Source organism: Sturnus vulgaris, chromosome 22, assembly GCF_052056855.1.
Source record: "Sturnus vulgaris isolate bStuVul1 chromosome 22, bStuVul1.hap1, whole genome shotgun sequence".
NCBI classification, from domain to species: domain Eukaryota; kingdom Metazoa; phylum Chordata; class Aves; order Passeriformes; family Sturnidae; genus Sturnus; species Sturnus vulgaris.
In genome coordinates, this window is record NC_142264.1 from 4001633 (window position 1) to 4014009 (window position 12377).

Sequence of the window (12377 nt, forward strand, 5' to 3'; positions counted from 1 at the left end):
GTACAGCTTTGTGCAATTTTTGAAACTTTTAAAAGCTAATAATGTGGTCAGTCTTAACAATGAGAATCTTAGAATTTATCCAGATTCAGGACAGTTTTTAGAGATAGTTTTGTCCCTCTGCCAGTTCAGTCCATGATGCCCTTGAGGCTTTCCCGTGCATTTGTGAGAACTCTGTGATTTCCTTCCCCACCTGCTTTGGCTGCTTTGTGAACCAGAGGGAGGAGCTTGTGTTTGTGCCAGGATTGTACCTGTGCTGGCCTTTTAGGACCTACTGCATCCTTACACTTCAACCTCAGCTCTTCCTCAGCTTTATATTTCAATTACAAGACTTGTAGCCATTGCAGTGCCAGAGCAGAGTCCTGCAGGAGAGTTGTTTTCCATGGGGAATTGTGCCACAGCATCAGGAGCACTGTTGGTATCTCCACATGGACTAAGATGTTCCTGTGCCTCATAGAAGGCACAATTATTTGTAGCCTTGAATTCGATGTTTTCTATTTGTCTGCCTGGAAAAGGAGGTAACTTTGTGTCCTCTCCTCTCTCTTCCTTTCACTCTCTCCTTCCTGTTCTTTTTGCTCTGATTTAGCTGAGGGTTTGTCAAAGTTCTGCCAGCAAAGTTTGCTGTAACTTTGACATCACACAGGCATCTGATCTTCACTTTTTCTTTCTTTTTTTTTTTTTTTTATTTAAAGCAGACTGATGTGGTACGTTGTAAACTGCCAGGAGCACTTGCTAATTTAGTAGTTAATGACAGTCACAAAGAGTGTTTTTCTTGCCCCTGGAGAGGTTTTAGACACAGCTGGGGTAGATTTGCCACTATCAATTATGCACAATTTTAAACAAGAATTGGCCAGCAGGGGCCTCTTTTTTTTTGCAGAGTGCAGAGCGTGAAGAATGGGAGTATGGCAGCTGGTACCTGCCTGCGAGGGAGAAGATATATAGGAGTCAAGAAAATAAGGGAAAGATTAATAGCTTACTATTTTTAAAGTTGCAGTTTCAACTCAAAAGTTTAAAATCTGCATTAAAAGTGGCCCACTGTATTTTTGTTTTAATTTGAGCATCCGAATTTTGTTGCAAAGCTTGACCTGGCCCTGTTAGAGCCACAAGCAAGTCAGTAGTCTCTGTTTTTACAAGCCAGGTAGGGATCAGGATCCTGTCTCAGATATCCTGTTGTGTTGTCTTTACATCCTTAAACGAAAGCAAGGTATGAATTTGATTTCACTGAATAATCTAATTTCACAGACAATAGTTCTATAAAAAGGGCTTGGCTTTGGGCTCCACTCCACCAATGTCAATCAAGAGCAACTCCAAGTAGTGGGAAATGCCAAGGATGAGAATCCGACCTAAGTAAATAGCTCAGGTCTAGAACAGCCAACATCTGGATCCATCTAGGTCAGGCTCATGAAGCAGCTGTGCTTAAATGACAGAACCTGGCTCACAGGCAGAGCTTCAGCTCTCTGGAGATGTGAAGGCAGCTGGCAGGGCACTGGAGCCATCCTGGAAAGGGACTGTCCTTAGCAGGAGAATTCCTTGTTCCCTAGCACAGGATTCCAGGATTCAGGCACACATCACTTTCTTCTCTTACAGCAACACTCACAATTTTTCCCTTACAGGTGTTTGAAGCCAGTGTGGTTTTATCCAGAAAACAGGAAAACCACCACAAAATGAATTCTTGTGAGGACAGCACTGAGCACTGCCAGTTGTTAATAACTTGGATTAAGTGGGTTGGTTGCCATCTGGAACAAATGCAGCTCAAGATTAGTCAAATGCTGTTGTGTAGGTCACAAATCCTTCACTTATGGCGTGGTTGGGACACATTTTTCCAAAAATGCCATCCCACGATCAGGGGGAAATAACACCTCTGCCACCCCTGCTCTTCCCTCTCCTCCCCCCATTTGCCAGGGGAAGCATCAGGATGCCCTGGTGACCTCCAGGCTCTGAGATGACTCTGTCTGAATAGCCAGAAACCAGAAGTGGCTGGAATACTCCTCTGGAATGCCAGATGGCTGTAGGAAAGCAGCGTTATATTCCAGCTGTTAGGGCTGGAATGAATACATTTCATCACCATCCAAAGGCAGCAAGTTCTCATTTGACTGGGTACACAGTGAAGGTGTCATCATCATTATTAATTTGTTGGAATTTAATCACTCTAATGTATCTGGAAGCTGCACTAGATTAGATAAATGATGTCAAGTGCAGTGAGGAAGAGGCAGGATTCTGACACACGGATTTTTTGTGCCTCTTAACATTTGTGTTCACAGTTTTATCATCTATAAAAGCTGACAGGACTGGACCTTTTCCCACATATCCCTCTCGTGGGAGATGGAACAAAGGAGAGAGGCCAGAGCTGTGCTTAGGAATCTCTTGGTTTCACTCCGTGGGAATCAGGGGGACCTTTGTCCTCAGAGACCTCAGAGCCTGCACCAAGCTCTCCCCACAGTCTCCAGCTGGATGCCAGAGATTTTTGGTCGCCCACAGGTGGATTCTGACCCTGTGGCACAGGAGTGAGGATTCCTGGTGCCCCTCTGCCCAGCCCTCCCCTCTCCTTGCTGCTGAGTGACACCACTCCCCTGGTGCAGCTGAACCGGGAGCTCTGGCAGAGGAGCTGTGCTGGATGCTAATCCAGCAGGGTGATGTCGTGTACTTTGATACGAGGCTGTGTTTCCTCGCCTCCCTGTCTGCCGATTCTGATGACATCTGTTTCATATTTCCCCTCGATAGGAGTTGTGACACATTACAACATACAAAGCCTGGCTGATTCCTAAAGTGAGCTTTACAGAGGATGGATTTATGTGAGGAAACCATGCTGGCTGTGTGGAAGGGGCCAAGCTCTGCTTGGAGAGGAATCCACTACTTGCAGGGAGTTGTTCCAGTTCCTGCTGCATCAAGGCCATGGGTGCAACCCTCAATGTTACAAGGGTTTCCAAGAGAAATGCAATAAATGTGTTACCTGGGCAGGTGGAGGGTCAGCTTTGTTATGTGATCAGAGTCACAGAAGCCCGGGTGAGGGACAGAGGCCAAATGCTGCTCAGAAGTGCCTTGAGGAGCTGCAGGAGCTGTATCAGATAGCCAAGGCTAACACTTCCCAGGCTGCAGCTGTGTAAATAGGCTTTACTCATGTGAGTAAACCTCCTGGGGCTGTGTAATAGACTGTGTGGGGTATGTGTCTCCTTCAAAATGGTAATAAAGCTTTCTAATTGGAAGTATTTTAAGTCTAGACTGTAGTTCTGTCAGTGGTTTTCCCCTTCATCTTTTTTCCCCCTGCTTCTGAACGATTTTAAACTGACAGCCCTGGGGAGTGTTGTTTTCTCTTATCTGTGGAGATGTGTGGAGTGGCAGGGTGAGGCATCCCACCTTCCACTGGAAGGACCCTTGGATGGGGAGTTTGTGCTGCTGTACAGTGAATTCTGTGTGTGCTGTTACACAATGCACGTGGGGGGAAAAAAAATCCATATTAGCAGGGATGTCTGCACCCTCCCACATCTTCCCCCTACACTCCTCTTTAATGGTGACACCAGACTGGATAATAAGCAGCATCTTGTTTGGAAAAGAAGGGAGTCTCAGACAAGGCTTTCAGAGTTCATTTTGTTGGCAGCTTTTTAAGTAGAGTTTTTTAGGCTCTTCTGTTTCAAATACCATAATACTTTTTGTGTTCCTAACTATGAATTACGACAAGCTTTCTTGATATGCCAGGTTCTAATCCTTCAGTGGGTTTGTTTATCTCAGGATATAATAGGAAACCGTATCAATTATCTTGACTGTGTAAATGTTGTTTCCTCTCTACTAGAATATTCATCTTGAGACATATCATCAGATGTTACCTGTTCTGACAATCACGTTTTTGTGCCATTGTTGGGCAACAGAAACAAAGAAAAACAAAATGTTAAGAGTGTAAGGGATAAAAGAGTGTTGAAACTGTTGTTCTTTTCCTGTCTTTGGAATCTCCAAGATCTTGAATGTTTTATTCCTGGCTGTTATTTTGTTACCACAGTGTGAATAGAAGTCATTATCTGTAAACATTTGAAAAGAGAGATGATTTTCATAACTTTAAATCCTACAAAGGATTCTAGTAATCTGCTATGTGCATGCCAAGGTAAAGCTCAGCCTTTCATCTGGTCTGATCCCACCCAGTCAGTGAAAAATGTTCCTTTGGTGAATGTCTAAACCACGCAGTATCTCCTGTGAGAAGCAGACAAAAATGAAAACAGGAAGCCTGGCCTTGAAGGCAGCAGCAGGAGAAGGTGTGTTGTAAAGAAAGGTGTATTTACAGCCTTCAGGTTGTGCTTCACTGGGAAAAATTAGGTTCAAAGGAAGCCTTATTTTTCCTTTTGTTCTGAGCTAATTGTTAAATGTGATCTTTGTGCAGATCTGCTCTAGTCTCCAATAGCTGGGGGAAAGGGGATTCATGTCTGCTCACGCTCAGCAGTTTGTCAAGAATTTTCTGCTGAGGAGCTTTTGAACACGAATATAAAGTTAACAGGACCAGTATAATGAACCAAAAAGACAAGGAATCAATGTGAGATGGGCACAGCAGTTTATATGCAGCAGTGGGATGTGTCTGGGTGCATGTGGGGCGTGTTGTTTTCTGGTTCTGCATCCTTCATCCCCCTAAGGGTGTTTGTGTCATGAATTGGGTGGGCAAGTCCTGCTGCAGCCCCCAGTGAAAAGCTGCTGCTGGTGTGGGACCCAGCCCAGTGACACTCTGGGGCTGCCCCTCTCAGATGCTGAGCAACTCTCACTCGTCCGCACTCAGTGGGAATTGCAGATTCTGATCTTCAAATGAAGCATTCAGCGTTAATCTTTCCTTTCAGCCGTGTCACCAGCAGGGCCCAGCCGTGCTGAGCTGCTCCCTGTGCCCTGGCAGTGCTGCTGGAAGGGACAGGGAATTGTCAGCAGCATCGTGGGGCTTGTGTTCCCTCTTACCACTCATCCTGCCTTGAAGGATGCAGGGCAGGAGTGGGAGAGCAGGGGACTCACTCTGGGGGGAGACAAGGGCAAAAAGAGTGGAAGTGGACTGAAACAGCAAGAGGAAAATCCCTCTCATGGGCACTGGAGAAATGCATAATTCTGGCAGACAAGCTCTTTCTCTGTCCTTGACAGGAAGAGCAGAGGTGCTTTATTTACCTCCTGTCACTGTGATTCTGTTTGCTGCTTGGACTGGGAAGTGGCTCTGGAGAAGTTCAGAGGGAAGTGCTGGGTGGTGAGAGGGCTGGGACAGACACAGAGAGCTGCAATTCCCCCACCCTGAGCTGTGCACACACAGCCCCTGTGCCAGAGAGCTCCTGCCCTGCTGAGCCTGCAGAGCAAACAAACCACGAGCAGAAATGCTGTGCTCGTGTTTGTGACAGCACAGCTTTGGGGGGACTGTCACTGCCACGACTGCTCCTTGTTTGGTGAGGATTAACTCGCACTCTGAAGGTCACAAGTGATGTTCTCAGGGCGTTAATGCACTTAATTGTTGTGTTCTCACAGGGTGTTCTTCTTTAATCTCCCCTACGAGTCCATCATGGAGCGCCTGTCCCAGCGGAGAACTGATCCTGTCACTGGGGAGAGGTGAGCACTCCTGGCTCGTGTGTAACATTTTCCTCACTGCCAGGGAGATGAAAGCACCAAATAGGCTCCTTAGAAATCTAAGGAGCTCTACTCCTGCTCAGGGATTCCTTAAAAGAAAAGTTAAAACTTTCATAGCTCCTGAAGCACCAGCCCACCTTCCTGCTGCAGCAGCTCCTCAGAACAGGGGGTTTGAAATCCTGAAATCTGCAGCAGCAAATAGCTCAGGTCTAACATTTTCATGGTGACTAAATTGGTTGGTAAAATAATGCTGAGGGAAGATGTCTGAAACCTAGCCTAAGTGCAGATGGTTTTCAGACATTCCCATGGGAATTTTGAAGGTTTCCCAGCTGGGGAAAATGGAAAACTTGCTGCATTTTACTTCCCCAGGCTCCTGTGATGGTCCTGTGTGCTGGGAGGTGTTAATGTATTTCCTGCTCAGTAGAGCAAACTCATTTGAGTCACTGAGTCACTGTAAGGTTGGTTCATCTCACTGGTGTCACATCCCCTTGTCCCACCAGTGACCTTCAGCTTTCCTGCCTTCTCCACCCTTGATTTCCAGGGAACAAGTCACAGATAAATTTATCTTCCTAAATACCTGCTGGAGTTGGCATGTGTTCACACCTTCACTTGTGGTCTGGTTTTGTGATTTCCCACACATAAATTTTAAACCCTGATTTTGCTTTTCTAAAGGCTGAGCACATCCTATTGCATCAAAGACAAATCCTGAACCCCCAAAGATTAAGGCCATAAGGAGTGGATTTGTCCCAAAGTGATGGATGATTATTCAGACATCTCACTCGAGGTGCAGCATTAACTTGTGACAGCAGCAGTGATTTGCTGTAACTGCTCTCTTTGCTTTAGTAATGAGCAATGGGGTTGTTCAGCAGAAAGGAACAGGCTGAAGCAAATCATTCCCACATCTTTGCATTTCTTATCATTAGGATTAGGCTGTGCAGTATCTGCTCCAGTTCACACGCTTCCTTCTCCCACACTCTGGGGTTTATTCCTCACAAATTCTCCGTGAATTGAATTGTTTTAGGTGCTGTGTCTAATCCTTGGCTCTGTGTAAATCCTGCCCCTCTGGCTGCAGGGTGTGGCCTTCAGCTGTGCCCTAAATGATTCCCACGTGGAATAAACTCTGTGTCCACGTCCTTGGATGCAGCTCTGCAGACACACAGACTCTGCTCTCTCCTTGGTTTTGCATCTGTCCCAAAAGTTTCAGAATATTTGGCTGTACAGGAAGAAGGATAAGCTGGTTTTGTCTTAGGGCAGAGGAGACATTTACTCAGGGTTAGGATTACCAATTCTAACAGGGAATTTAAACATTTGATTGCAAAGGAACTTTTAGAGATTGTTGGGAGTCTTTGGCAAGGCAGGGACATCATCAGAATTCCTTTGGTGTCAGCTGAGCTGGGCTGTGGCACTGCCACAAGACTCTGAGGATGAAAATCCTCTTTCCTGCTGAAGTAACTGAGGAAAGCCACAACTGTGAATTGAGGGAAGCCAAATTCTGGCATTTGGAAAATCAAAAATAGCCAAAACCTATCTCAGGTGAATTAACTTTATTTTACCTTCTGCTACTACATAAATTAATTAAATTAATAAATTTATACATATATATAATGCATAAATTACATATAATACATAAATTATAAATACATAAATTAATTAAATGCCTGAGAGCCTTAAACATAGTTTAAGTGACAAGTCCCAGCAATGCTGGACACAGGGCTGTGTTTATGTTTAAAGGTTAGATTTTTTAGATGCTTTTTTAAAGACAGGAATCAAAGATTACAAGTAGAAGATCTGGAAATGCTTCTGAATGTGGAGCACTGGGTAATGTAATAGAAATTTCTCCTTATGTGAAGCAGATAAACACAACCAGTGTCACCTCCAGAAAAACCCTTGGCCTTTGAGGATCCAGGATTCTTGAAGGCAGCAATGACAGATTACCTGCCCTGAAATTTCCAATCTTTGTTTTAAAACCCCAACCTGGAGCAGAAAGAGGACTGTGCTAGGTAAAAGCATGGAGTGTTTGCAGAAGTGGCTGCTGTGTCCTCAAGCTGAGCTGAAACCGTGGCATTTCTTCTCCTCTGCAGATACCACACCACATTCAGACCAGCTCCCACTCCAGAGATCCAGGCCCGGCTCAGGCAGAACCCCAAAGATGAGGAAAAAAATATTGAGAAACGCCTGGACATCTATTTCAGCCATGTCAAGGCCCTGGAGGATTTTTACCAAGATGCCTTTTATGTCAATGCTGACCAAGACCCTTATGTTATCTTTGAGTTCATAGAAAGCTGTATCATTAAGCCCCTTCCATGTAAAAACATTAGAAGTTTATAATTTAAAGGCATGATTTGTAGAAGAGTTGATTTTCAATTTTTCCCTGTAATATTTGCAGCCTGGTTGCTGAAGTGGCAGGTTAGCACCAGGGAAGGGGAAGTCAGCCAGGCTGTGCTAAATCTGAACCTCACCAAGGCTGAGTGAAGTAACACCATGGCTGGGGAAGTCCTGTGCTTAATTCAAATATTTTTTTCTGTTCCTGAATAGTAGTTTTGTCTTCACTGTATAAGACCTATGAAGTCGATTTGGAGTATTAAAGCTGTTAAATGTGTTTGTGTCTTAATTCTCCACCAAAACCACCCAGACTCTCCCTGTCTCCCTCTGTTCTGCAAACTAACCCTAAAACGAAGAGAAAAACAAAGCTCCCAGCTCTGCAGTGAACTTTCTCCACAGGGGTTTTCACTCCCCTGTTAACTCAGATTGTTTAAAAAGTGCTGACAAACCCCTCTGCAGATGGAGTGGCCATCCCCATTCTGCTGGGCAGGATATCCAGAGCCCTGGAAAGCTGATTGCAGGTTCATCACTTCCAGAACCCAATCAAGGACATAATGAGCTGCAGGAGCAGGTGGGTCACTAAATTCTGTTTTCCTTTGGTAACAGCTCCCAGCCTGTGGCTGCTCTGGCTGAGCTGTGCCTGGGCACGTTGGTGTCCAGGGTTTCTTTCTTTTCCTTCTCTGGCTGGATATGGCAGCAATGAATACTTTTTACCTGGAAAGTCTCTGATGGAAGCCTGCTGGCTGTCTCAGACCCTGGCTGTGGAGATGCACATCCTTCCTGCCTGTAAGAAAGGGGAGTGATTTGTGCTGTGGTCAGAGAACTGGCTTGGATGCCTCTGTTATGTCTCCTTCTATTTCTCCTCTGTGTGTGAGTGTGAATTCCCCCTGTCAGGGCATGGGGAGGAGCTTCAGGTTTCTCAGGGAGGGTGCAGGCAGAGAGAACAGGTTTTTGGGTTTAGGTGACTCCTCTGGTCCTGTTGCTGTCAATAGATTTGAGTCTTTGCTGTTGTCTTTGGCTCTGTGTGTCTAAATCTTATGGAGAAATGAAAAATGCACAGGCCAAATTTCCTTCTTGCTCCTGTAAGTAACTTCAGGTGGAAAGACCCAGGTTGTCCAGGTGGCATTGGGAATATTGTGTTATTTTTTGAGAATTTAGTCAAAATTTTCAATACTTTTGGGAGGGGAGGGGTGTTAATGGATGGGAATTGGACTTCCTAACCTTGAGGACAGCTCTAAAAATCAGAATAAATACCTTTGAAATCTAAGAAAGCCAGATCCAAGCAATCTGAGTCCCTGATGCCTCTTGAGCTGAGAAATTCCAGCCTGTAGCACCAGGCTAAGGAGAGGCTGCTCCCAGGCACAGGGCCCAGCTACAAAGCCTTGTGTTCAGCTGGGCAAGAACATCTTTCACAGCCCTACCTGTTACAAATGTGCTGGTTGGTGACTGCTTGGGCAGCTGGGTTTTCTGCCATTGCTATGAAGATGTGCTGCAGCATCTGTGCATAATTGGGAGCCCTTCTATTAATAATACATGGGAAGCTCATCTTGCTAATATCACCTTCATCTGAGCGTTCCTACTAAATATTTTGATAGATGAAATGGGTAGAGAGTGTATTTAAATACTGTTTGTACTGCAGCTAGGGTACAAAAGGGACAGTGCATCTTTAATTAGACAGGTACATCTGCTTAATTAATTTAGCTGTAAAGCCCTTTTTCCTCTTCATTCTTTCATCTATATGCGGATGCTATATTAGTTCTGCTCCGCTGGTTCCATAGAAACTGAGAAAAAGAGCTCAGTCTCATTGAGATGCACTTGGCATGTCTGGGTAGGAGTCTCAGGTCAGTGGTCAACCCCCAAGGGTTTGCAGCAGGCCTGAAGTGCAGAACGTCAGGGTTAGCAGAACATGCTAATACTCATGTAGAACTCTCCCTCAGAAACAACTAAAACAATTGACATTCATTTAATTACTGTAAACGAAACAGCCCCTGCATGACTTTGCATAGTAAAGCCTGTTAATACCAAAAAGGTTCAGTGGGTGGAAGGAGGAATTAGGCTTTTATAATTGGAATGCAACACTTGAAAACCAATTTGGTAACTAGGCGTGATTTTATTAGCATCTTATTCTGGCAAAACAAATGTTGAGCAATGAGAAAAACAAGGTAAAGAGGAGGTGGTAGGAACACAGCAGGGATCAGATGTTACTGATTGTACAGCTTTGCCCAGGTCTGGAATGGACATCTTCCATCACTCTGCTTCCCAGAGACACTTTGTGCAGAGGGCTGCCTGGAGCTGGTGCTGTACCCTGTAACTTATGCTGTTAATTATGGAGTTGAGCAACAAGGTCAGTTTGTCCAACTGTTCCACAAACTTTTGTGTGCACCAGCTCCAGACACCGGATCCTCCAGTGGTGGAAGGGCACTCGAACACCCCCAGGCAGGAGATCCCCTCCTCCAGCACCACCTCTGCAGGGGTCCCCTGGAGCTCTCCAAGGATTTCCCTGCTCTCACCTTTCCCTTGAGGTTTAGATGCTGCTCAGGGAATGGAATTAACCCCAACCTGCTCTGTGGTGAGGGCTCAGAGAAGCAGGAATGGCTCGTCCTCCTCCTCTCTCCCAAAGAATATTTATTGTCTTTATGTATGCAGAGACAACCATAGAATTTCCTCTCTAGAAATACACAATAGGATGAAGAGGATGAGGAAATACCAAAGGAAAGGGTGACTGAATGATGAGGCCCCAGAGCCACAGGTGAATTGAGGTAAAAGGCAGCAATGTGGTCCCTCATCACCAATCCCAGAGCAGGGGGGGTAATTTTGAGACACAAGACTGAGTCCTTATGACCCCAAACTTCCTCCTTAGTTCCAGGAATGGCATCTAGCACCAAGGCACTAAGACACTGGACAGTCCAGAGCTGTCCCACTTATCCATCCAACTTGGATTAGCCAAGGGGATGACTTCTTCATCCCAGTGGAGCAGGGATTAACTCCCAGTGTGATACCAGTGTGAGCAGCAAATCTTAAATGCTGTCAGAAGCTCCTCATCAAGGAAAATGACACCTTAGCTCTGGACAAACAGGATCTCTGCCTGTTAATTCTCAGCTGCAAGAGCAAGTATCCTAATCCTTTAAAAAAAAAAAAAAAAAAAAAAAAGAGCACAAGGAACCTTCAGTCCCTGCTGGAATGTTGCTCTCCTCTGGAGATGAGGGCTCTTGAACAGCCAGAGTGTTCACCACCAAATGGTGAAGCAGTTGACATCTTCCAGCTATTCACTTGTTGGAAGTATGCTGCAACACTTACTGAGATAAACTCCAACTCAGTGGGATTTGTTCTCTTTGAACACTTCAGTTGGTGTCTCAAAACCAGATGTGTCAGTTTGAGGAGGCCCCTCTGAAAAAAGCAAAATAACACAAGGCTCTGGCAGCAGGTGCTCGTTCCTCGGTCCCTGTGAGGTGACAGCAAGGTTGGACCAGGACAATGTGTGGGACAATGCCCCAAGGTGCTGCTGCAGCACCCAGCCCTGTGTGCCCAGAACTGCCCCTCACAAGTGTGAGGCATAAAAAGATTCCTGGAGCAGCCTCAGGGCTCGCTGGGCAGCCAAACCCACTCAGGTCAGCACCAGGGGTTAAATGTTACTGAGTGAGGCAGGCTCTGCTACTCTGGTTAAAAATGCACTTAGGGACAAGTGCTGGTTTACACAAAAATTAAATCCCAATTCCTCTGCACCTGTAGTGAACAGGTCAGGGTGAAGAGTGAAAGCTTTTTGCTAAAGGATCTCTACTGGCAGACAAAGACAACATTGTTGGTTTTAAAATTCCATTTTCCCAGAAGTCTCAAACCAGGTTAAATAAACTGGCAATGGCAGACTGAGTGTCTGCTGCCTGGAAAGACAGGGAAAATAAACATTAATGCTGTAATGTTAATGTCAGGTGTGCTAGAGCTTCTCCATGGCAAAACATTAAAACTCAGTCCAGGGAAAATTCAAGAGAACTGTCAGAAATGATCAGCAAGAACCAATCTCATCTGTTATCATGTGAACCTTTGGGTCAGCCAGACTTAAACATTTCAGTAGATCAGGATATTTTTATGGTGTCTCAGCCATGGCCAAAGAAATGTTCTTTGACTTTTTCTGAAAGCACTGGGCAGGGTTCTGCAGGGCTCCCTCCCCTTCTCCACAGGCAGGAGAATTTCTAAACTGGAACTTTTACTGATGAACTGGTCACAGCTGCCAGGGCAAGGAGTTACAGCTTCCATTATTTAAAATGCCTTCTCAACCATCACAAATAAACCTCTGCTCAGCTCATATGGAAATGTTCTGTTCCCCCAGGTCCCATCAGCACTGGGAAGTTTTGTCCCAGGTACCAGAGCTGGCCCCAAACTCCAAACACGTTGGGTATGAGGTCACTCCTTGTTTTACTGATACCAACACGAGCTGTATTTCCCTTCTCTGCAGACACACTGAAGTAATTTCAATTTTCAATGCACAGCAA

General features: G+C 45.3%; 1 protein-coding gene across 4 annotated transcripts in view; it reads left to right on the top strand.

Moving 5' to 3' along the window:
* Nucleotides 1-8167, top strand: part of AK8 (adenylate kinase 8) — a 65713-nt gene extending 57546 nt beyond the window's left edge. For all 4 annotated transcript variants that reach the window (XM_088177488.1, XM_088177490.1, XM_014873331.2 and 1 more), the window contains 2 exons: nucleotides 5470-5550; nucleotides 7650-8167. In XM_088177488.1, coding sequence (XP_088033614.1) covers nucleotides 5470-5550; nucleotides 7650-7896 — 328 coding nt within the window. In that variant the 3' untranslated portion in view covers nucleotides 7897-8167. The remainder of the gene's footprint in view (nucleotides 1-5469; nucleotides 5551-7649) is intronic.
* Nucleotides 8168-12377: the final 4210 nt, after the last annotated feature.